The 23,268-nt window shown below is 36.2% G+C and overlaps 1 protein-coding gene across 8 annotated transcripts; it reads left to right on the forward strand.

Moving 5' to 3' along the window:
* On the forward strand, positions 666–22,565 carry LOC105176074 (histone deacetylase 15). 8 transcript variants are annotated; one of them, XM_020698643.1, is made up of 17 exons: positions 667–919; positions 1,003–1,260; positions 1,363–1,477; positions 3,090–3,166; positions 3,533–3,608; positions 3,769–3,833; positions 4,024–4,079; positions 4,331–4,454; positions 4,585–4,710; positions 4,793–4,843; positions 6,827–6,895; positions 8,603–8,711; positions 10,885–10,964; positions 11,171–11,253; positions 11,437–11,482; positions 16,062–16,237; positions 22,155–22,565. In XM_020698643.1, coding segments are annotated over exons 1-17 (1,653 nt in total). In that variant the 5' UTR covers positions 667–778; the 3' UTR covers positions 22,156–22,565. The 8 variants fall into 8 exon arrangements, with proteins under 8 accessions (XP_011097069.1, XP_020554302.1, XP_011097064.1 ...); XM_011098762.2 differs by having other exon boundaries at positions 668–919; positions 3,781–3,833; positions 16,062–16,233; XM_011098761.2 differs by having other exon boundaries at positions 670–919; positions 16,062–16,233.

A 23,268-nucleotide genomic window follows, 5' to 3' on the forward strand; every position in this document is an offset into this window, starting at 1 on the left:
TAGCCTTCATCCTATCAAGTATTAGAATAAAGGAAACAACTAGATGTGTAAACGAGCAGAGCTCAAGTCGAGTTCGCATAAACATTTTGTCAAGCTCGAACTTTTTTAATTATAATTAATATAAAAATATTTATTTATTATGTTAGATTGACAAGACAAAATTATTTTTTTAACAAAAATACACTCTTAATTTTCTTAAACTATTAGATAATTTAAATAATTAATAATTAATATAAAATGGAAAATATATAGTAATAATAATAAACTTATAAGTAGTTGATTAAGCTTATGTTTGTGTAGAGATTAAATATATAAATAAAAATATCATATTTTATTATTAGCCAAACTTAACATATGGCATATTACTTAATAATTATAATATGTGGTTAATTTAAAATATAAATTTGATATAATATTGAATATTAAGTTAAATATATAAAAAAATTTAAAATAAAAAAATATAAAAAATAAAGAAAAATTTTAAAAGCTCGTGAATTTATAAACAGAATATTTCGAGCTTGTACTTGAAAAACTAGAGCTCGAGTCAAGCTCTTAGTCAAAACGGCTCGACTCGCATGTGACCTAAATACCCTCAAATTTAGAAGTTTCGAACAACAGGGTAGTAGAATTTCGTTAAAAAAGGAGGGCACCCCTGCAAATATCATATAAATATGAGCTCACCTAGGTATTCTCCCGGATCCAGATTCCCGTTCCTCCTGTGCAACTCTCTGTCCCTTGACATTGAATCAGCTGCCTTGACCATTCAGTACTCGTACTAATGAGTCAATTGGAAGAGGGAGAGACTGAAAGGTGTCTTAAGAATGGAGAGTCAGCGCCCAGTTCCAATGTGGATGTGCAGTCCGAAGCTGCTAACGTCTCCGCAAGCAAATCATTTTTTAAGCAAAATCTAGTGGAACAAGTATATTTCCATGCCTTCGTTTTCTTTTGTCATTTGAAATTAATTTCTCTTTTGTTTCATTTACATATTGGGTTTGAGGGAAGGGATTGTTTCGTGCTTGCGGCGCAGTGTGCTTCTTGTTTACTATGATGGGGGGTTTAATGAAGCAGAAAAACGCCAAGAGGAAGAGTGATATGACTCTAGAAGAAATGTACAACGGCCAACATGGTTTTGAAGATGACGAGGATGATGACAGTGACTGGGAGCCCTCTGCTCTACCGGACCATCATGTGGTCGAGGTCCCGAAGTGGTTTTGCCTCAATTGCACTATGGTTAACATTGGGGATGACTTACATTGCGATGTAGGCATTCGTTTTCTGAATACTTACTTCTATTTTAGGGAATTTCTTTTCAGTTTTCCTTCTTACTAATAAGCAGCTGTCTCTTTGCCGTACTTTTTTCAGGTATGTGGTGAACATAGGGAATCTGGAATCCTAAAGCGTGGCCATTTGGCTTCTCCCTTTTATGGAGCAGAAGGTCTCACTGAAGATGATGCACATGCAGCTGATGGACTCCAAGGTTTAAGTTTATTCGGCTGATGGCCTTTCTGCAATCTATCATAATTTTTCCTTGTGTATCCCTTCAACTTCTTAGTGTTGTTTCCAATGATGAAAAATAGATGGTCTAGATTTTTACAACATCATACTGACAAAAAGAAAAAGAAGTTCACAAACGTTATTCCCAATGTTTTTCGAGATGTGCGGAAGTTGAGATTGTTGCTTGAGAGACTGATGGTGCAAAGAGTTCATGCAGAAATACAACTCTTGCTTGTTACATTGACATTTGAAACTGCGAATAGCTAGCTGAATGAATTTTCTCATTTACATGCTAATCTGTATCATTTGAGACTGCTTTCGTGATGCACATGGTATCCTATTACTACCTGCATGCCATCTCTTCCCTAGAATAAGATTTTGACGCGTACCAGGGATCTCAAGAACATTATCTTCTGCAATAATGGTCCCAAAGTTTAAGTTTGATTCATTGAGAATGGAGGAAGAGAGAAAAGAACATTTTCCTATACTTAAATATATATTTTTATATTCGTTTAGTTTGTAAAAGTATATAAACATCAAGACAAAATTAGAGAAAGACAGACTTTTTGCCTTTGACGTTATTCCTTTGTGATTTGTTGTTGTATCCTATTCTCCATCTACATAATTAGGTTGAGGTTCCTTCAATCACATTAGCTCTTTAAATCTCTTCTTGGCCCAATACAGGTGTAAAGAAAGCGCTTGAGGTGGTACTTCATTCTTTTCCCATCATGAAGAAGCATATGAATACCCCATTATCTCCAAAAACCTACTTCTTCGATTTACTCACCTCAACCAAGCCTTGGTTAAACTAAGACATGTCATATTTCTGGAATGTCATGCATTAATTGTAATAAACTGTGCATAGAGATTTCTGATTTCCACATGGGGTTGGCAAGAGGATTAGACTGACTTATGAGTTGGTGCAATAAACCTCCTTGTCACTTGTTTAATCATTTTTTCTAAAGTACAAATGTGAAGAAGTAGCTAGGTGATGCATATTGTGCCTGAATCTTGCCTGTGGGCCCGAAACGAGGGGCTGGTGTTATCTAGGTTGTGGAATGAATCATGTAAAGAAAAGACTTTTCCACAATATGGATTGGGAAGCTACTTTCTGGGAAGCAAGCAGTTGTGCTTCTAAGAATTTGCTGCCTAACAGACTAGCTCGAATATATACTTATGCCGGAGGGAAAAGAGTAAATTGAAGAGTTAGTTTTGCTTCTAAGTTGATTATATTTAATACTGACATAAACAGTACTTCATATTGTTGCATAGCCACTCTTTTTGTAGGCTAATAATTTTATTGGCAGAACAGAAGTAAGCCTTTCTCTTCATTAGAATTTATCTTATTTTCCATGTAGCTACTTCATTTTCTTACTGCTACCTTGCCCAGAAATTGTTAAATTTTTTTCATATGCATGTCTTAGGTAAAATGTGATAAATCCATCTCTTTCTATTATTTTATCGCTTAGACAACATAGCTTATAAATTAAAAAAATGAGCTGTATTTCCGTGTTCTTTTTATTCAAATTGGTGGATACCCTCGTCCTTAGTGGTTCAAATAAATTAACATTTGTTTTCCTTTCGAACATGTATAGGTCCTAGCTTACAAAGTTTTCCATCAGACAATGCTACTGCCATAGGATTTGATGAGAGAATGCTGCTTCATGAAGAAGTACGGTAGTTCTGACCAACATTTACTTAGTAATTGTCTTTCACATTACCCCAATATCTTTTAAGTTTTACATCTATCTACCAGCAGTTGAGATATAAATTAAATAATTTGCCTTTATCACTGTCCCCCATTTTGATCTAAATGAATTTAATTGATTTGACACTAGCTTCGTATCCATGTGTTCTGGTCATTTAGTGATTTTTTTTTCCAACTATTACGGATGACTAATCCCACATGAAGATGGTTCCATTTTATTGATTATTATTCATTTTCCCTGGGGTGCATAGTTAATTAGATAGTTTAGAAGTTCCTGGCTACTTTTTGGCAGAGCTAAGCTACTTTCTGTTGTTTATTTGGATGGAAAAGGTTGTCATGAAGTCTCATCCCCATCCAGAAAGACCTGACCGTATTCGAGCCATTGCTGCTAGCCTTGCAGCTGCAGGTTTGTGCGACAGTTACTCCTATCTACAGTTAAACCATCATCCATCTTAACACAGAAGAGAGTGTTGCTGCGATTGTTGTATTATTAACATGCATCTGTTATTTATTTCTTTTGGCAAGTGAGTGACACGAAACTGGGGCGTCTTCTTAAAACATGTTAGGTATATTTCCAGGAAGGTGCTATCCAATCTCAGCCAGAGAAATTACACGAGAAGAACTCCTGATGGTAAGATAACTAGACCAAGTGCTGTTTCAGTGAAGTTAATTTCTGTCACAATCATATTCAGTATTCTGTGATTCCATAATGGTATATGCTTAAAGTTTCTCACTCTAACTTTAAAATAGTGATTTCTTGTCTTCTTGGAACAGATGTTATGGCTCTTCCAATAATATATATTTCCTTTTTGAGATCTTAGGTCCACTCTGTCGAGAATATTGAAGCTGTTGAACTTACAAGCCATGTTCTTTCTAGGTATGCCAAACTGTTCAATCTTCCCCTTCCCATGCCTTTATAGACTAATTGTTTAATATAGTCCAGGTTTTGATGTATGCTGCTTTATCCATAATGGTTTGAATGGACCATGTATGATACGCTTGACATGACATTTTTGTAGATAAAAGATGCCATTAGGCTTATATGTCTCACGCGTCATGAACCGATACCATCATCTCAAACTCTTTCATGGTAAAATGAAATCTAGTCTGTTTTGTCCATGTTTGCAGCTATTTCACACCTGATACATATGCGAATCAGTATTCAGCAAGCGCTGCAAGGCTTGCTGCTGGTTTATGTTTTGATCTTGCTGCAGCTATATGTTCTGGAAGTGCCAAAAATGGTTTTGCTTTGGTAAGAAAACAATATAAGTATTTAAGGATTTTCTTTTGAGCATTGCTTTGAGATAGACAAAATCTATAGTAATAGGTGGGTAGAAGAATATTTATAAACTCATTCTTCCCCTCCATCCGCAATGAGTCAGGTTCGTCCTCCTGGTCATCATGCTGGTGTAAGACAGGCCATGGGTTTTTGCCTTCACAACAATGCAGCTGTTGCTGCATCAGCAGCTCAGATTGCAGGAGCTAAGAAGGTCTTGATCATTGACTGGGTAAGTACTTCAACTTTCCTGTGTGAAATATCTTCATAAATTGAGCTTGTCCTTACTAATTATTGTTACGTATTGCTCTCAGGATGTACATCATGGCAATGGTACACAAGAAATATTTGAGAAAAATAAATCGGTGCGCCCTCATTGTGATCTTTTGGCTTTGTTGATACCTTTCCACAATTTTAAATTCAATTAGCTATATTACTAGCTGAAGCGAAGATGCATTGAACTCAAACTCTCATGGAGTGACAAGTTTTGACCGCATTAATTTCTTGCCTAGTTCACGGTTTTTTAGTATTGCCCAGTAAGTTTTAGTTGATCATATTTCAGACTTTTTTTGGCTTGAAGGAGTCTAAATTTGACTTGTTTGAAGTGCCGTAGTTCTATTTGGACACCACGTGAGCATTTAAATCAATGGTATCTTACACAGGAATAGAGAAATTTTATTACGACAGATGTGAATTGGCACCTATGTTGGTACATCCTGCTTTCAATTGGTTGGCCTTTCCAAAAATTCAAGTGCAATTACTTCCTCAGCTCGAACTGTCTGCCAAACTAGTAGTGCATCCTCTGGTGGTCTGAAAGAAAATAGTTAATATGAAGTTGTTTACTGGAAAACATGGTGTTAATGAATACATGATATTCTCATTACTTACACCTAGAAAAATTGCAAAAACAGAATCTATATACATCTCTATTTATAGGAATGAAAGAACACTATACCTCCTCAGTAGATGTTTGTTCTGGATTTGTTGAAATGTGTTGAAGTCTGTATGAGCATTGCTTAAAGCAAATTCTTGGTTACCTTTTTCTATCTTGCCAATGACAATTATTAAAATAGATTAAATTTTTCTATAGTTGTAAAGTTCTCATTAACTGCAGCAGAGTCCCAACCAAAGGTTGACTGATATCTGTTGTCCAATTGGATATAAAAAGTTTCTAGGTCTATGATTGCAAGTGTGGTGATATTTAATGAACATGGTATGCTGATGGTGCTATAAATAGAAAGATGGAATTCATGAAATCACCAGAATCAGCAATGTAATTGACAAGAAAAAGAAAAGGTTTATTTCCTTGGCGAGAATATAAAGTATCTTAAGATTCAGATAGGGTGGTCTTTTAATAATGTTGAGGAGTCTCTTCTCATCTAATTGTATAAACCTGCCTGTGAAAGAATTTGGATGTAATCAATTAGCTCGATCTCCTGAGGCTAATCCATTCCAACCAAATAAGGCAACAGATACATTAAGTGGCGTTGTGATTCCAATGGAAGTAATTCAATTTGGAAGTTTAGGAACTCCTTTTAGCCCTTCTGAAGACAGTCATTGTCCCATAAAGAACAGTATGCATTAATTAGTTGTTAGGTTTAAGGTGCTCTAGGCTTCGGGTCAGATTTCCAGGAACCTTCATGGGTCTTAAGTTAGGATCCCCATTGAGTTTTATTTGGAGGCGTCAGACATAGAGCATTAGAGTCAGAATTAATTAATAATTTGTTTTTCCTAGTTAAGTTTCCCAGTCCTTGTGCTTGTAGGATAAATTGTACAATGTCTATATACTTTCAATCTTATTTCTTGAGGTTGACTGTTGATCATTGCTGAGAATGGATAGTGCGTTTCATGTTGAATTGTTTCATCGTTTTTGAGGGTAAACTCTTCGTCTATCTTCTTTCTGTTTCATTTTTGCTTTCCTATCATCTTCCTTTCTTATTTTACCTTGATTTATCTTTAATACTGTTATAAATTTTTATTATCATGATTTCACTATGCTATAAAGCGTAATCCCATATTGCGGTCAAGCTAAAGCACCCTAACATCTAAAACTTACTCTTCACCTGACAGTTCACAGCAGTAAAACAAGTACAGCCTGCGCTTCCTATGCCATTATGATGCCAAATGCTCAAATGTTGCTTATTTACAAGAACAATGTCATAGCAGTAAAATAAATACAGCCTGCATATCCTATGCCATTATGATGCTAACTACTCAAATGTTTCTTATTTACAAGAACTATGCCATAAGTAATGAGCTGCATTGTTATTTTCTGTTTTCCTTTATGTAATTCTTCTAGTTCTGTAGTACAGAAATTTTTATGTTTGATAATTTAAATAATTTTGTAGGTTTTGTATGTATCCTTGCATAGACATGAGGGTGGAAAGTTTTATCCGGGTACCGGATCTGCTTATGAGGTAGTTTACCCTGTCTTCTAGCTTTTTTGAGCATGTTTGTTTCCATGTTTATATACAATGTGTAATGTAGGGATGGCAGAAGTGCGGGTATTGGGTGGTTTGGCAAAACTGAGACCCACCTCTTCTTACTCTTTACTAATGGGAGCCCCGAAGTGACTCGCATTTTCTCCTAGTAAAGCCCAGTGGATCCAACTTGCTTGTTGGACCTGTGTCTACAAATTCATTCCAATCTTATAAATAATCCAAATCTTTCAAAGTAAAACCTGAATTAATATTAAAGTTCTTTCAGATCAGAAGTCAGTCAGTGGTTCTTGCTTCACCATCCCTAAAGAACAGTTTCTGTTATCAATGAACAAACGTAATTCTCTCTAGTTAATGCTTGGGGAAAGACACTGCCATGGTTGCACAGGAAATGCTCTTTTCTCGACAGCACAGAAAGCTTGGCGTACAAGTCATTGCTACTCCGAGAACTTTAAGAAGAAAACTGGGTTAAGCTCCCGGTGAATCGATGCCCTTGAGACCATTCATTAGCCTAGGATTCCGTGTCTACTGATCAAGCTTGCTCCCCAGCTGTATGAGAGGTGGCTTATCAGTGTTAAACTGGACCCACACGAGTATTAAAACAATTTCTTGGCAGACAGCTGCCACTGAGTTTGCAGAGGCAGACTGGAGAGAATGTAAACCCTAAAACTGATGTATTTATATACCGTCCCACTATCAGGGGCTGGTTTGCAATACCTCATAACCAGTCCTGAGCACACCAGATATCAAAAACCAAAAGCTGTAGCCTGTAGCTTGCCTCATAAACTGTTTAATTAGGTGAGGGGTTTCCTGTTGGAGGCCCCATTGCTATCCCTGTTTGATCTTGTTTGTGCACATCTGACAAGTGTCCTCTGTAGCACGGCATCTAGCCCAAATATCTCGGTATCCCAATCTCTTATTACATATATCTGCTTGATGTGTCAATTGTCGATCACGTGGCTAATAAGTTCTACTTCTGTAATTTTCCTTAAAAAATTGTTTGTAGTCAGTTGAATATTGAAGTTATTTGGTCACAGTATACATCCTGGAGGTCAACAGCAACAAAAGAAGGAAATCATTCTGCAATTAACATTAAGCCTAATCTTTACCTTGTGTGTATGAGGAAAGGACTTGAAGTGTTCTATCAAACTCTCATCCTGATTCAAATTCATTGTCATCTACTGCTCTATGCTTTTGTTTCTTAAGCATACCCTATCCCGCTGGATCTTTGCTTTAGCTAACAGACAAGAAAGAGCTTGTGGCTAAACTTTGATTCATGCTTTCAAGATATTCTTGTTTCTAGCTCCTAGTACATGGCCAGGAAAGTGAGCATTATCTTTTGTAGCTTGAAAATGTGAAAATTGGCATGAAAAATGATTGAATAAATAGGATTATCTAAAAGTTGTTTTGATTGTGTGAATCCTTGAATCTCAACAACCTTATCCAAGCAAATCTTTGTCTCCTTCGAGTAACGGAATGGATTCAATTTCATGTTGGCAAAATGGAGTCTGATGTAGCTGTCTATGTGTGCATGCATGTGGACTTGGCTAGTATCAAATTCTTTACTTTAAACGTATTTGGCACTTGGCTATATCAAGGTTTCTACTTTTCTGTACTTTTCTTCAACACTTATTGTATTTTTCTGATCCTTCAGCAATCGAGACATTTCTAATATTACTTTTACAGATTGGCGTGATGGGTGCAGAAGGATATTGTGTAAACGTTCCTTGGAGTTGTGGAGGAGTTGGTGACAACGACTATGTTTTTGCATTTCAGCAAGTTGTGCTTCCTATAGGTCATGAAATTTTTATACCCCTTTTGTAGTTATAAAATAGTCTGCCCGATGATCCTGTTTAGTGTTGGACCTTTCAATATTATGTTGTATCATCCCAGGATGACCAAATTAAATTTGCATAAATAATTTTCTTTGATCCGATTAAGGGTGTAGCTCTGATTTGGTGGTCAGTTTTCAGAGACCTCTTGGCCTTATTAATTTGGTGTTTTTGAGAAAGAAATAGAAATGAACTTTTCTGGTGGTCCCAATTTATGGAGTATGAAAGAATAAAAACAATTAAGGAAATTGTTGGAGCATTTGGTTTCATTTTCATTTCCAATTTTTAATTTTTAAGTGGAACCACTTGTTTTGTTTTTATGTGAACTTTTCTTTGTGGAAACAGGGATGTGTTTTGATTAGGGGATGGGTAGAATTTATTTATTTATTTTTAATATCAAGTCAGTGTTTTTGACTTGATTAAAGATCCATAGTTGTATTTTTTATTGTTTTAGGGTTGTGTAGTGTCATGTAATGCATTATTCAATGTATATGTTATTTCATTAAGTTAATAATTGCTGTATTTATGTATGTATTTATGCATGTTTGTGTGCCTGTACATATAAAAGTAGTGAGTATGGTGAGAATATGTTTAAATGCTTTCAGCTGAAAATGCATAAAAACCAAAATATTTTCTTATTTTTAAGCAGATGGAAATTGAAAAGTAGAAATGAAAATGAAAACAAACAAGTTCTCAACGAGATGTAATGAAGGGTGTCGCAGTCAGGGTAGTAATTTCATGTCAGGTGGATTGCCACGGCATTGAAGAGTGGTGCTATGTTATTTTCTTTACCTGTTCGATTTTTTTTGGGTTTCCTCTCTTTCTACTCTCTTACATAAGGGGAAAAGATTGAAAGTTTTTGTCGTTTTTATTATGGCTGCACATCGGTTTTAATGCTGGAGGAAGTGGTGTTCTGGTGTTGATGGAGGTAGTTGGGTGAGGGGTTGTGGTGGATCTTAAGAAATGCAGATTCATGTCTATAGATATGAAACATGGTAATGGTGGTGCTAGTGGTTGGTCGGTGTGTTGATGATGGTGCCAAATTTTGGATTTCGAAAAGAAACTATAAATGCTGTTGTTGCCATCGCCAAGGTACAAAGGTGGAACTGTTGGGGTCTCATTCTGATGGTATTGATGATAGTAGATGTGGTGGCTGGTGGAGCTGCTGCTAGTGCAGCAGCTCAACAATTTATAAGTTGTGGACAACTATTCGGCGAATCTCATAAAAGGACTTACTTTCAGAGGTTTCCAGTAAATTTCTTGGAAAATGGAAAAAGTTAACCAAACTACTTCGAAACTTCTCCTACATATGGCTTTACTGTGCAAATCTTTCTCAAATACTTCTCTCAAGAACCAATTGAAAAGGGGGCCCTTCTAGTGGAAGTTTGGCTGTAGCTGCATTTACATTTACTTATCTTTTTATCTGGTCCTTGATGATTATATTTGTACTGGAGGTGAGAAAGATGATGAATCTGCTGGAGGAGGATTTATTTCGAACTTGAAATCATTGTGATGTTTTTATGCATTCTAAGTTGCTAATGCTTTCCAAGACTAAGAATCTGGTCTTTTATAGTCCCTACATGTTGCAAAACATGTTTTATTCGGAAGGTGTCATCAGCCTATTTTAGGTGAGAGTATTGGCTGCATTTGGACTTGTGTTTTTGGAAATTTCGTGAAACTTGGAGTTTGGGAAATGGATCAGGAAATGTGATGTATGGTTTTGTTTTGAGGAGACATTGTCTGTTCTGTTCATGTAAGTTCTTTTCCTGATTAGTGGTGCAACATCCACGTTTTTATTGTGAGATAATATTATTATATTAGTAATGATGGCAGATGTAAATATATATATTTTACTTGTCGTATAAAGATGCATATAAAAATGTACAATAGTTGGTGTATATATGTATACTGATTAGGGATTTCAATGTATTTTGGAGAAAGATGTTTGAAAAGTACTAAAATATGTTTGGTTTTGTTTTTGGGATGCCAAATTTTGATTTGGAAACAAAACCAAACATGTAGAGTGACCATCCTTTTTGTTGCATGTACCTTGGGAGTGGTAGTTAACATGCATAATTGCATGCTCTTGATGATTAACTTGTCTGTGCTGATGTCATAAGTTTTGATCTTATGCAGCTTCTGAGTTCGACCCAGATTTTACGATAATTTCTGCTGGATTTGATGCTGCAAGGGGTGACCCGCTTGGCTGCTGTGATGTATAGAATTATTTTTGCCATTTAAATTCTTATTCTTTTAATTATTTTTGGGTATACTCATACCTACAATTTGTAAGCTATTTGGTCCTTTAGGGTTGGAAATGGTTGTATTGTCAGCTAGTATTCGTTGTTGTTATTGTTGCATATCTCACTGCATTTCTATTTTTTCACTTATTTCCTGATCCTTTGTTTTTTCTTTCTTTTAGGTTACTCCTACCGGCTATGCACAGATGACCCATATGTGCAGTGCACTATCTGGTGGAAAGCTACTGGTTATCCTTGAGGGCGGGTTTGTTGCTTTTCCTGCAACTCCATCTCAATTAAATCAATTTTTCATGTGTTTTAACTTTTTTTCCCTCTTAGTTCTTTTGTTTCTTGTTTTATATCATCCTTATGTTCAACTTCTTTATTCTTGTCTGGGAATATCCTTCTTTTTCTTTATGGTTGCTCATAAAATTCCTGTTCTTAACAGGTATAATCTTCGATCAATATCATCCTCCGCTACAGCAGTTATTAAGGTAATTTATTTGTCAAGAGATATCTGCTTGGTGTTGATTTCTTGAGACCTTAAGAATTATGTATCTACTCTCTATTTATGTCATCAGTAGCCTATATCCCGATCTAAGCTGATTGGGTTGCTTACAACTGTGTATAAGTATGCTGTAACTCGCTTTTTCCAGGGATAGCACACTGGCCATTTTTGTTCCTTCCATCTGTCTCTGAATTTTTTTGTTTTTCCCTTTTGGAGTTAGAATTTCACACATTGTCAATTGGCTATCAGGTGACGGGGCCTATTAATTCTTACTGTGAATATGATGAATGATCATCTTTTGTCCTTTTGTAAGGCTGTTGAGAGAGTCAGCTGGACATGCTAGTGATTTGGTTCCCACATTTAACATAATCTTTGTGATTTGGGGAATGTTTTATACAAAGTCGTTACTGTTATGAATTGGCCTTGTGGTTGGTCTTGTGTTGTGAAAAATACTAACTGAAAAATGGTGTAATGCATGCTACTGTTATCAACAAATTCCTTGTATATAAAAGCATCTGATATGTATGACATGTTGATCCCAATGATTGGCCAAATTTGGCATCCAGTTTCCTAGATGGTATTGTTTAAAATGCAACCTAAAATATAGTCTTTTCTTTTCCTAGATAGATATTATGTTTGTTTTTGCTCCAGATAACTTTGCCTAAGTTGGGAAATAATTAAGCTCAACCCATTCGGTAAATTCTTTCCTAAACTTGTGCTCTGGGCCAATAAGATTGGTCTAATGTTCTTGCTTTAATTTTATGAAGTTGTTGAATTCTCTTCCTTTTCCTTATACAAGTTGTTAGACATACTGAACCTATGGGGTTTAGAGTGGTAAGGTAATGGGAAAATAGATCTCTAGTTTGTTAGGCTAGGAGTTTGTCCTGTTCTGTTTTCGGTCTTGTATTGGACAAAATTTATCACAGCAGGGTTGCCAAATATTATTTATTGTTTTCCATTACATCTGTGGGTTTATTAGATGCTCACTCATTTGGAACTAATACTTTTACTATTACAAGCTTTAAAGCACGTGATGTCTATAATTGGCACCATGGAGTGCCCGGTACTCACACAGACACAGACACTTGTCAGTTGACAGTCATAGCAGGATCTAAATCCAGTGTGAATTTGACAGTGTCCAAAATTTTGTTCCCACTCATGTTGAGTTTGCTGGCGAGTTTGGATACCATATTAGCCGTGTGAACAATTATTCTAAAATGATTTTGATCTACTTAAAATAGGTCTTGTTAGAAATGGAGAGTGAAAAAAACTGCGGAGTTGTGTCCTTCAAGGACCCAATATATATGAATAGGTTTTAGAGATAACTACAAATAAAATCAACCAGCTTATGTCTAAGAGGTAGGAGAAGATATATAAATTTACCTAAATCCTAACACCCGCTCAAGTTGGAGCATGTATATCAATCATGTCGAGCTTGTCACACAAGGTTTGAAATTGCTTTGCCCTAAAGTTATAGTGAAAATGTGTGCTCTTTGCTCTGAACGGAGTGCAGATGACTCATAACTGCCTCAGGAACAAAGGCAGTCGACTTTGACGTGCTTTGTTTTCCATGAAAAACCGGATTACTAGCAATGTGAATTGCTGCTTGATCACAACAATAGAAACAGGGTCATTATTTTCGAAACCCAAGTCTCCCAACAAATTCTTCAACCAGAAAATTTCACTAGCAGTATGAGCTATAGCCATGAACTTAGCTTCAACACTCGATCTAGCTATCGTAGTTTGTTTGTTTCTTGCTGCACCAATTCACGAATTTTTCGTCAACATATGTAAAATACCCAAAATCAGTTCCTATCATCTTTAGATCCCCGCACTAGAATAGGTCTCTATCTTAATATGCCCATATTCTATCAACAAACCTTATTGGAAAGCCGCCTTTATGTACTTCCAAATCCTAAGAGTCGCCCAATGAATAAGTCATTTCTTATCCATAAACAGACTAACTAGACTAACGGCAAAAGAGATGTTAGGTTTCGTCACAGTCAAATAGATCAGCTTACCTACAAGTTTCTATAATATATTCCACATGGTCACTATCATCCTTCCGTAAATCAGGACTGAACTCCATAGGTCTGTCCACGGGCTTAGTACCAAGCAAACCGACTTCCTGAAGGAGACTACAAGCATAATTTCTTTGGGACAAAGATATCCCATGCTTATGTGCAATTTCAATGCCGAAGAAGTATTTTGGTCTTCCCTTTTTGTTAGTATGTTTTGGTGTCTTCTATTCCTCCAATATCACTATCGTAATCAGAATGTCATCAACATACACTGCCAGGATAATCAGGTAACCTGACTCCCTAATTCGAACAAAAACTAAATGATCTGTGTCACACCGAGGAGAACCAAAGTCACCAATACACTGCTAGGATAATCAGGTAAGCTGACTTCCTAATTTGTACAAAAATTAAATGATCTGTGTGACACCGAGGAGAACCAAAGTCACCAATACACTGCTGTATTTTTCAGGCGACGCTCTAGAACATTTTTGCGGCTATAAATTGCTTTTAATTTGCAAATCATTTGAGTGTCCTACCTGAGCAACATACCCTGGAGGTTGATCCATGTATACCGTTTCACCCACATCCCGTATAAAAATGCATCTTCACATCCATGTGACACATAGTCCGCTAACAGCCAGAGAAAACAAGACTCAAGTGGAGTTGAGATGAGCAACCAGGGAAAAAAACCCTTTGGCAACCAATCGAGCCTTGTAACGACCAATAGCGCCATCAACATGATATTTAAGGGTGAAGCTGTTATCCGTTTACTGTGATGATCATGATGCTATTGATGATGCCAACACATGATCAATAATGAAAGAACCAAACATAGAAATGAACGCCATTTCATCTGTGAAGCTGTCATGAGACGAAAAATTTGAACCCCATTAACTCCTTTTCTAAAGGAGATATGGATTTGATCACTAGGTCTCAGGAGCGAAACGGTTTGTGACTCTGCATAGCAAGTTGAGCATGGTTGGTATATATTCCCCAATTCATTGGGGAGTGTTAAAATTAGAAGATTAGTAGGACCATGTTAGAATATTGTAATATTCATTCGTATTTTACGACAGTTATGTTTGGTAGGTAAATCATTACATTTTTTTTACCATACTTGTACTGGATTCTATTTCCCAGCTCTATATATTTGAGAATGGGATACTTCAGTAATGTACACTATAGTTCTCTATCCTCTGATAGGAAACAATAAATTGGATGTGGTGGCAGCTCCCTGAACAAGGCTGTGGCTCAAAAGATTCAAAAACAAAAAAAGAAATTCAGTAACTAAACTCGAAGGGGTTCAGATGCAGACATGAACATTTGGTGTCTTTTTCTTCTTTACCTCTTAAACCCTGGCTTTTCCGATCACTTTTTCCTCTTTCAATGAAAGGTCGCCATAAAGTTGCACAGCTAAATTTATAATGCTACATGAGAAGCAACAGGAAGATAGAGAAAAAAAACATAGTAAGAAGGTGTCAGTTGCAAGGTACCGGTGAAAGAGAGAAATTTGAAAGCTTTACAGAAATACACTATTACGGTTAAACTATTCTGTGCCTTATGTGGGTAAGTCAGTTTTTGGGGTTATGTGGGCCAAAGCGAAGTTGAATTAAAACAAAATCATACCCATGTGTTTCTGGTCGAGAGTCAAGACCATTTTCTTTTAGTTTTGATTTCGACATCTAATAATTTATAAAGACGTAATAGTGGTCCCAAATTGTGGGACCATGTAATATTCTATATGTTTGATGCACATGAAATTTGCCTGTAATTTCTTCTTCAATGGTTACACTTTATGTGGAACAACCACTGTCTTCCTTGTTATTTGGTTCAGTGAATCACAATTGGACGAGTGGGACTAAAAGTCCAACGCATACGCCAGACCTCGAATTTTGACCAATTTGGCATGTTGGATTGGATCTGAAAGGAAAGGAATCCTTGAAACACTCACCTGCTTAAGTACAGTTGTAGAAATTGGCTTTCTACTCTTGGTGGATGAACTTTCAATATTCTTAGCCTGAAAAGCCATTGCAAACTGTAAATTATATGCCTTTCAATCCATGATACAATAGAAGTCAAGTATGATTCTTTTAATTGTTAACTTATATGATTAATCTTGTCTGCTTGTGCGAGGTCGTGTCACATATGCACGTAGCTGTGTTTTATTTTTGATAACGGAAGTTAGTTATTGTGTCATGTACAGTATCTGCCATTCCCAAGGAAAGTTTTTCAGCATTAATGCTGCAAATGAGAAATAGTTATTAAATTGTTTCCATAGGAGATGTTGCTATGTAGTTATATGGTTCAACTGCTTGGATTTTACTCAACCCCTCATCTAGATGTGTATTTCACATACTTGTCCCTAATGTCATCCTCATTCACCTATGGTTAGTGGAATGACGTTTTTTTGTCTATGCTCTTTGCCCAATAATTCACTGCACCAGTTGAGATTCCTCCGTTTTCTCCTACTTCTGTTGAACTTTTACTTATATTATATTTTTTTAATGCCTCGGTATTTCCTCATTTTGTCCTCTGCTCATTCAGGTCTTACTTGGGGAAAGTCCAAGGCATGATGTGGAGCAAGTAATGCCCACTAAGGCTGGATTACGAACTGTTCTCGAAGTACTGAAAATTCAGTTAAACTATTGGCCATCGCTGGAATCCAGGTTTTTAAAGTTGCAGTCAGAATGGGGATGGTATGCCTTGCAGGAGAAAAGTTAGTATATATCATCCTGGACTCTTTTATTTGCCGCAGAAGTGTGAATCCTCCCATCTAAGCCCTTCAGTGCTCCTGCCTGTCCTTTCCTAACCGCTGAAATTAGGATAGTAGTTAGCTATTGAAAATTATACCGTTGCTTCATAAAGAAAGGATTCAAACTGCATTTTGCTTGATTATTGCCACAAATGTATCTGCATTTGCCTCAAACCCAGGAATGTTCTAGATGGATGAGACTAAGTGAACCTTTAAACAGTTCAATTGTCAATTATCTGAAACTAATACTTAAGTTAAGGATTAATCAAGAAGCCTGATTTGCTCGTATCATTAGTGTGAAGTGGGAAGCTAGAAATTTATTGGGAAAGGAAAGTCGGCAAAGTATGATAAACAAATATTCCAATAAGAGTGTGGGTCTATTTGCAGTACTCAATTATTAACGTTAGACTCTAAAGGGCGAGCAAGATACCTGATTTTCTTGGCTATTAGATTGCTGAAGCTCACAGAAATTTAAGAATAAAATTAGAACTTCTGTGCTGATGTAGCATATATATTTTTCAAATAAGATGTAGTATGTCTTCCAAGTGCTATGAGAAACTAAAAACCAATGTAATAGTAATATTCATTGGTTCGTGGAATTTCCTAAGCTGATTTTCTAATCATTGCACATCTCCTTATGGATAATCATTGATTAAGGCAATTACAGGATCTGTTTAGGTTAGGCTACAATATGATTCTGAAACTACACCGACTCCTTTTAAGCTGATGAGCATTGGAAACCTTAACTGCATTTGAACTTCAAGAGAATTACAATAATCTCACCTGAGAGTAGGCCTATATATAGTTAGATGCTATTACCTTGCAGCCCCTTAGGATTAGATTCCATATAAATCTTACATATAGGTCCAACAACTCGTGATTTTTCTAGTTTATGTCTGTGACATTATTACCTTGCAGCCCCTTTTGCCAAATACCACGAAAGTTTGGAGATTACAGTCCTTTTAGATCTTTGATTTGATGGAGGAAAATATTCAGGAAATTTCTTTGTTCCAGGTTATAGAATTTAGCTGTATGAGTGTTTTATTATCTATATACATTTATGTTAAACTTTTCATGATTCTGGTGCATCTAAGAATATTTTAAGATGATTACTAATTTGTTGGAGGAAAAATGTAAGAAACATTGATTGTCAGTTATCTTCCTTTTCTTGCTTGCACACTTCATTTAATTTTGGATGTTGCTGAAGCATACAATAGTGTTTGCTGAAACTTTGTTTTGGGTATAATAAGAATAGGTAAATTCATCTTTTCAGACTCTAATTTGACAAATAGCTATTCACAAATAATCTTGATTATTTTCTCCAGTTGTGGCCTTAATCTAAATTTAGTTCTGACCTGGACAACTTAATTGTGAACTCCAAGAGAATAAAATGCTTATCAGAAAATGGCTGCAAGAGAACAATTTAGGGGGCTTAGGTTTCCCCTCAAAACCCCAAAATGTTGCTAGAATTATGATCGGAAAGATGTATCAAGGATGATAGATCATGTCTGATGTGCAAATATGAGCTGAACTTACTGCTGCAAAGAATATGAAAAATTTATAGTTGATGGCTTGGCCAATTATCCAGATATCGGGCTTTTGCATGTATGCATATTTTGGATCATCTGATGTCAACAATTTACACAATTACTTCTGGATCTACTCTGTTATGTTATGCTGAGCTTCAGATCATGTTGCTCAACCTCTCTTATGTATACAAATGCCTATATATGTTTGCTCAACCTATGATGCTGAGCTTCATGAACTCTAGCTTCTAACTCCTTTTTCATTCCCATATCTATGCCGCATATCTGGTTTTGTTGCTTGATACTTATAAAGGAAAATGAAAAGGGAAAGAAAATTAGGAGATGACTGTGATTCTGGATTTATCTTTGCTCTTGGACCCAAGACCATGTCTGGAGATTTGATTTAATTAATAGCTGTCAGGCAATATAAAATATAAATGAAGAGAAAGCTTACCTTCTTTGGCTTAAAAGATAGTGCTAACAGCTAACCTTAACTTCCGTAATCGCTTCCACCAGTTTGCCCAGATTCAAGAATTGTAATGCAATTTTAGCTTGGAAAGGAAAGAGAAAGACATGAAAATAAGAGGGCTACCTCACTCCCTGTCACCACTAGTTCTATAATTCAATAAAAATAAGCTGAAACTATGATTCTTTCTTTTTAGTTTTGCCCCAGAAAAAAACACCCAATCTCACCTTAACCCAGCTATTTTGTGTTCTCTTGCTCATTACCAGCTGGGTTTCTAAAGAGAATCTCAGTTCCATTTCCAGCGTGTACATTTTACCAATCACGGACTCTTCTGCTCTTCAGCCTTTTCTAGTGCTATGTCAGATGGAAAATAAACAAAACCTCGCTTTGATAGCTTGCCAAGGTCGGTGCTAAATTCAATATTGGGATATAGACTTCCCTCTTCTCTTGGCCAGTTACAAAGCCTCTTCCCTTGATGATGTTATCACCAAGAAATTTTATAAACTCCCAAAAGATGTCCTTAAATATTTGGATGTAACATATTCTTGATGATGCCTTCCTAAAATATTACAATGACCCCCATGTAAGGTAGGAACCTAATCTTGCTTTCCTATAAAGATTATCACGAAACTTAAAATGTCCCCAGCTTAAAAAAATTAATCATAAATTCATAATCACTAATACCATGTTTCTAACTGCCTAACAATTTATAGATAAAGTACTTGTTATCGGCAACATATCAAACCGGCAAAAAAATGGATACTATATCTAATTTACGCCATGACAATTAATTGATTAAGAGAAATTTTGTCGAATTAGAAACCATGGACAATTTGGGTTACGTTACAACATCTGAAGATCCACTAAACTCAATACTACGAAGAAGTTGATGTCAGTATATAACTCAATATTCCTCTTATATCATTGTTTTTCCTTGAAATAGTCCATACTTTACTATCAGTATATGACTCAGTGTAATAAATGTTGTCTCTCATATCTTGAACCCATGTCATTAAGAACTATCACTATGTAGTGTGGGCATAGCTTCCAGGTTGCTAGCACTAATGTTAAGGATGACTACTCAATCTAGACAATCTATAGCAACATGCAAAACCATGCTATTGTAATAATATAAGAAAAAAGCTTCTGCATTGTACCCTCAACCTAAATCTGAGCTTGGAGATTTTTAAAGGATAAATTACATGGACATCCCTTGAGGTTACGTCTAAATACACAATGACCTTGAATAGGGGGTATTCGTAATTAAAACTACAACCTAAAGGAGTATAATTGTAGTTTTGCAAAAGAGGGGTGTTTATGTATTTGGATTTATCTTCAAGGGTTATCAATGCAATTTACCCATTTTTAAATTATAAATGAGCATACAATATTCACCAGCCAGCGTTTCGTCAATGAGGAGGTTCCCGAAATAATGCTCCCCACCCTCAAATTTCTCAGTTTTCCTTCATCTACATCGAACTGCTCGCAAATGCTTGGAGGCATAGTTGTAAACGCATAGTGCAAAGGTGCTCTGCGCTTCTTTCTACATATTTATTCCATTAGTAGTTTTATCATAATCAGCAGGTTTAAGATTACATTTTAAATTTTTTAGCCAAAAACTTGACGAAAAGAGCAAATTACAATAAGAATTTTAGCACAAATATCTAGTTAGTAGATATATAATAAAACATCATAATAAAGTCATTGGCGATTCAAAGGTTGCAAGAAAAAAAACGTGAAAAGAGTAACAAGAGGTTAGCAGTAGCCTTTGACATGAAAAAAAAGAAGAAAGGACAAAGAAAGAGGAGAACTGAGAAAGAGGAGTAGGAGCATCTGGGATGAAAGCATAAGAAGGAAGAACAAAGAAATACCAACTCTATTTAATGAAGCTGTGAACTTTTCCAATCAACCAAGCGAGTAACGGTGCTAAAAGTTTTCGGTCTCTATGAAAATAAACAAGCGAAGAAGTCTATGTTCTATTGGAAGATCCTTCCCGCCTGGATCTCGACCACTTTTTTAGGGGCAAAGATAGCTCGCTCACACTTAGACCGCTTCCAATACCAATATAGGCATAAAAAAGCCGAGGGGGCATATTAATCCTTTTAATTGACATAGCGAGAAAAGGGTATATTCTGACGGAAATTAGAAAAGTAATCAGCAGAGTCAGTGAGAATCGGATTGTGATCCGAGTGTGTTCTAGGCAGAACCACAACAGAAGTATAACCTCAAAAGGTGCAAGGAAAACGCTACTGCTGGACAGAGAAACTGGCACAGATGAGGGTTGTCTCCTTTAGTTTTGAGTTTTTTTCCCTAAATAAGAGCCCAGCCAGGCATTGCTGGAAAAATGGCGTTGGCCCTTGCCTTTTGCGCTATGCGCATAGCGCATCCATTTATAACTATGCTTGGAGGAAAGAACATCTTCTGTTAGCCAGTTCAAACTAAAATTGCAGCAACATTTTGTTGGTGAGCTTCTGCACCTCCTTGATGTCTAAGAAGGATTTGGGTCTTCCCTCATTTGGGTTGCTGCTCATTTGGTGGAGGCATCAGCATCATAAAAACTGCCTGTTCCACAGGAAATGCAGTGTCCGGAGCTTCAAAGGAGGCTGCTCTACTTGCCTACTGGTGGTGGATTGCTCCTAACAGTACTGAAACATATTGCTCCTATTCCCATTAGCTTCTGTTGTATCAGGCTAAATTTAGCTGTTGTTGCGAACTTGATGTAGAAAAACTCTCCATCAAAATTATTGTAGTCCTAACTACTGAATTGCTGCTTGAAAATGACTACATTATGAGTGTTGTCTTTTCCCAACAGAAGCCCTCCTAACACTCAAAAGTTAGGCTAGTGATCGAAACGGATGTATGCATATGGAGACTGCAAGTCAAGTGTAGCACATGATTTGTAGGATGAACTGTCTTGGCAGTCATTGTACTTATAACATAGGGGTGCATACTCAGGTCATTTGGCTTTCCACCAGCACAATTCCGTTGAACATTAAACTACTCTCTGGATCTTATTGGCTTTTTCCTTTCCTTTATTTAGTAATTTTGAAATGTTTCAATTGAGGTCGGGCTAGTCATTTCATTCATCTTATGATGATTGATGGCTGTTACATAGGGAGGGTATCTTTCTATATTATCAAAGTTGAAGAATTATCTCTGTTTATTGATTGGTTTGAAGCCAATGGCAAAATAACTTGAGAAACTTTTGTTATGGATTTAATTGACATTATTGTTCAACCACTCCAAATCAGGATACAAAATGATATTTGGAAAGGATCTTCTTCATTAAATGAATAGTTAAAAATAGATCAATATTATCCAGCTCCTTCAAGATTGTTCCTGATTTGATCCTAGTCTTCTAGCTTGTCCAGTGATGACTTCCCTGAAAATTCCTAAGCTATATTATGTGGCTGTTTGGACTGTAAAAGTATAATTCCTCTTCTGGTACCTTAGGAAGTATTATACTGGATCATGGGTTTTGCTGCATCTTGATATCTATAGAGAGGCACTGAGACCTTGATGAATTTACAGATAGACGCGATAATTGTGCATAAAAGGTGGTGACACTGCTACAAGATGATATTATTTCACTTCAGTTGTATGTCCACATGGTACATTTTATACAATAGTTAGGCATGCCTGCTTCCATTTCTTGGCACTTAATAGGAATGAAAATGTAGTAGTTGATAAATGGTTGGAAAAGTTGTCCTCCTTTGGACATAGTAACCATTTGATGAGCATCATATCTATAATGCTGAAAGGGTCTGCGATGGGTTTTGTGCTGGAAAGTTTGATGTGAATATTTGTTTGTTAATGAGAAGCTTATGATAGTCCCCTGTGTGTTTTCTCATTGTGCATGATATTCTAATGGTGTCTATTTAAACTGATTGCAGAACACAAAAAGAAGAGGGGATGGGCAAAGGTGCCAACCTGGTGGAAATGGGGACCAAAAAGGTGGTTGTATAGGCTCTGGTGCAAGAAGCTTTCTTAACAATTGAAAAGTCAGCTGCTAACAGTTACTGTAGAATTTTGGCGCGCCTTTTTGCTTTTTCCTGCTCATATTTCATCTTATGTGCAAGATAGGTTTTGTGAATTACTGCGTCAAGAGATTCCAAAGTAGTATTGATGTTTCTAAATTGTTAGTAATAGTAGCCTTTCTTCTGCATTGTCACACTCCTCCTTATGTGGGCAGTTTCAGACAGAGAACATCCCCACACAAACGCAGAATTTGAATGAACATGAAAACTGGATTTTGCATCTCATAACTCTACTTAATATACGATAACGTCACTGATTTTATTCTAGGACAGTTGCGCTCGTTCCCCATTTCTATTAAGCAATTCCAGTTGTATGTCTCTGTTATATTGTCGTGCATCTGGATATTGAATGGGCATAAAAAATTTCTGTCTCTTTAGAAAAAGTTTTGATGGTTTCGCTCCATCCATTGCTAGGGGCTGTACCATAGGTTGCTTACATGGGTATGTACAAAATATTTACGAACACAGCTCTCAGACTTATAGAGGGAATTGAATTTACAATCATTTGATTAGGAGCGCTCCGTTTTTACCAATTGAGCTAACAAGACAGAATGAGCATAGATCACTAGCTTTTATGGTTAGAAGTTGCTACCAAATTGTTTGTTCTCATACCATGTTCTTTCTTATTGAAGTTTATATGCGCATTGCCTGTGTTGCTTTCTTCTCAAATCTTCGTGGCATATTACAGATGTGATACAAACATGGAAAGGTAAATGAGCCAAATTTGGTATCTTGGATGCCCCTGTTTCAGTTGTAATACAATATAGGGTAAATTATAATGACTTTGTTTGACATAATTCTGGATACCTCTCGTTATTTGAAAAATTTATCAATACTCTTTTGATTTTAATGGCCGTTTAACAATTAGTCCAATCCGTTAGTCTCTATTAGGTTTTTATTTATTTTTTGTGGTAAACTAATCAAAATGCTTTGTAAAGTAAAAATTATAATTTTATTTATTTTTTTATTG

Source organism: Sesamum indicum, linkage group LG13 (genome assembly GCF_000512975.1).
Source record: "Sesamum indicum cultivar Zhongzhi No. 13 linkage group LG13, S_indicum_v1.0, whole genome shotgun sequence".
Lineage (NCBI taxonomy): Eukaryota > Viridiplantae > Streptophyta > Magnoliopsida > Lamiales > Pedaliaceae > Sesamum > Sesamum indicum.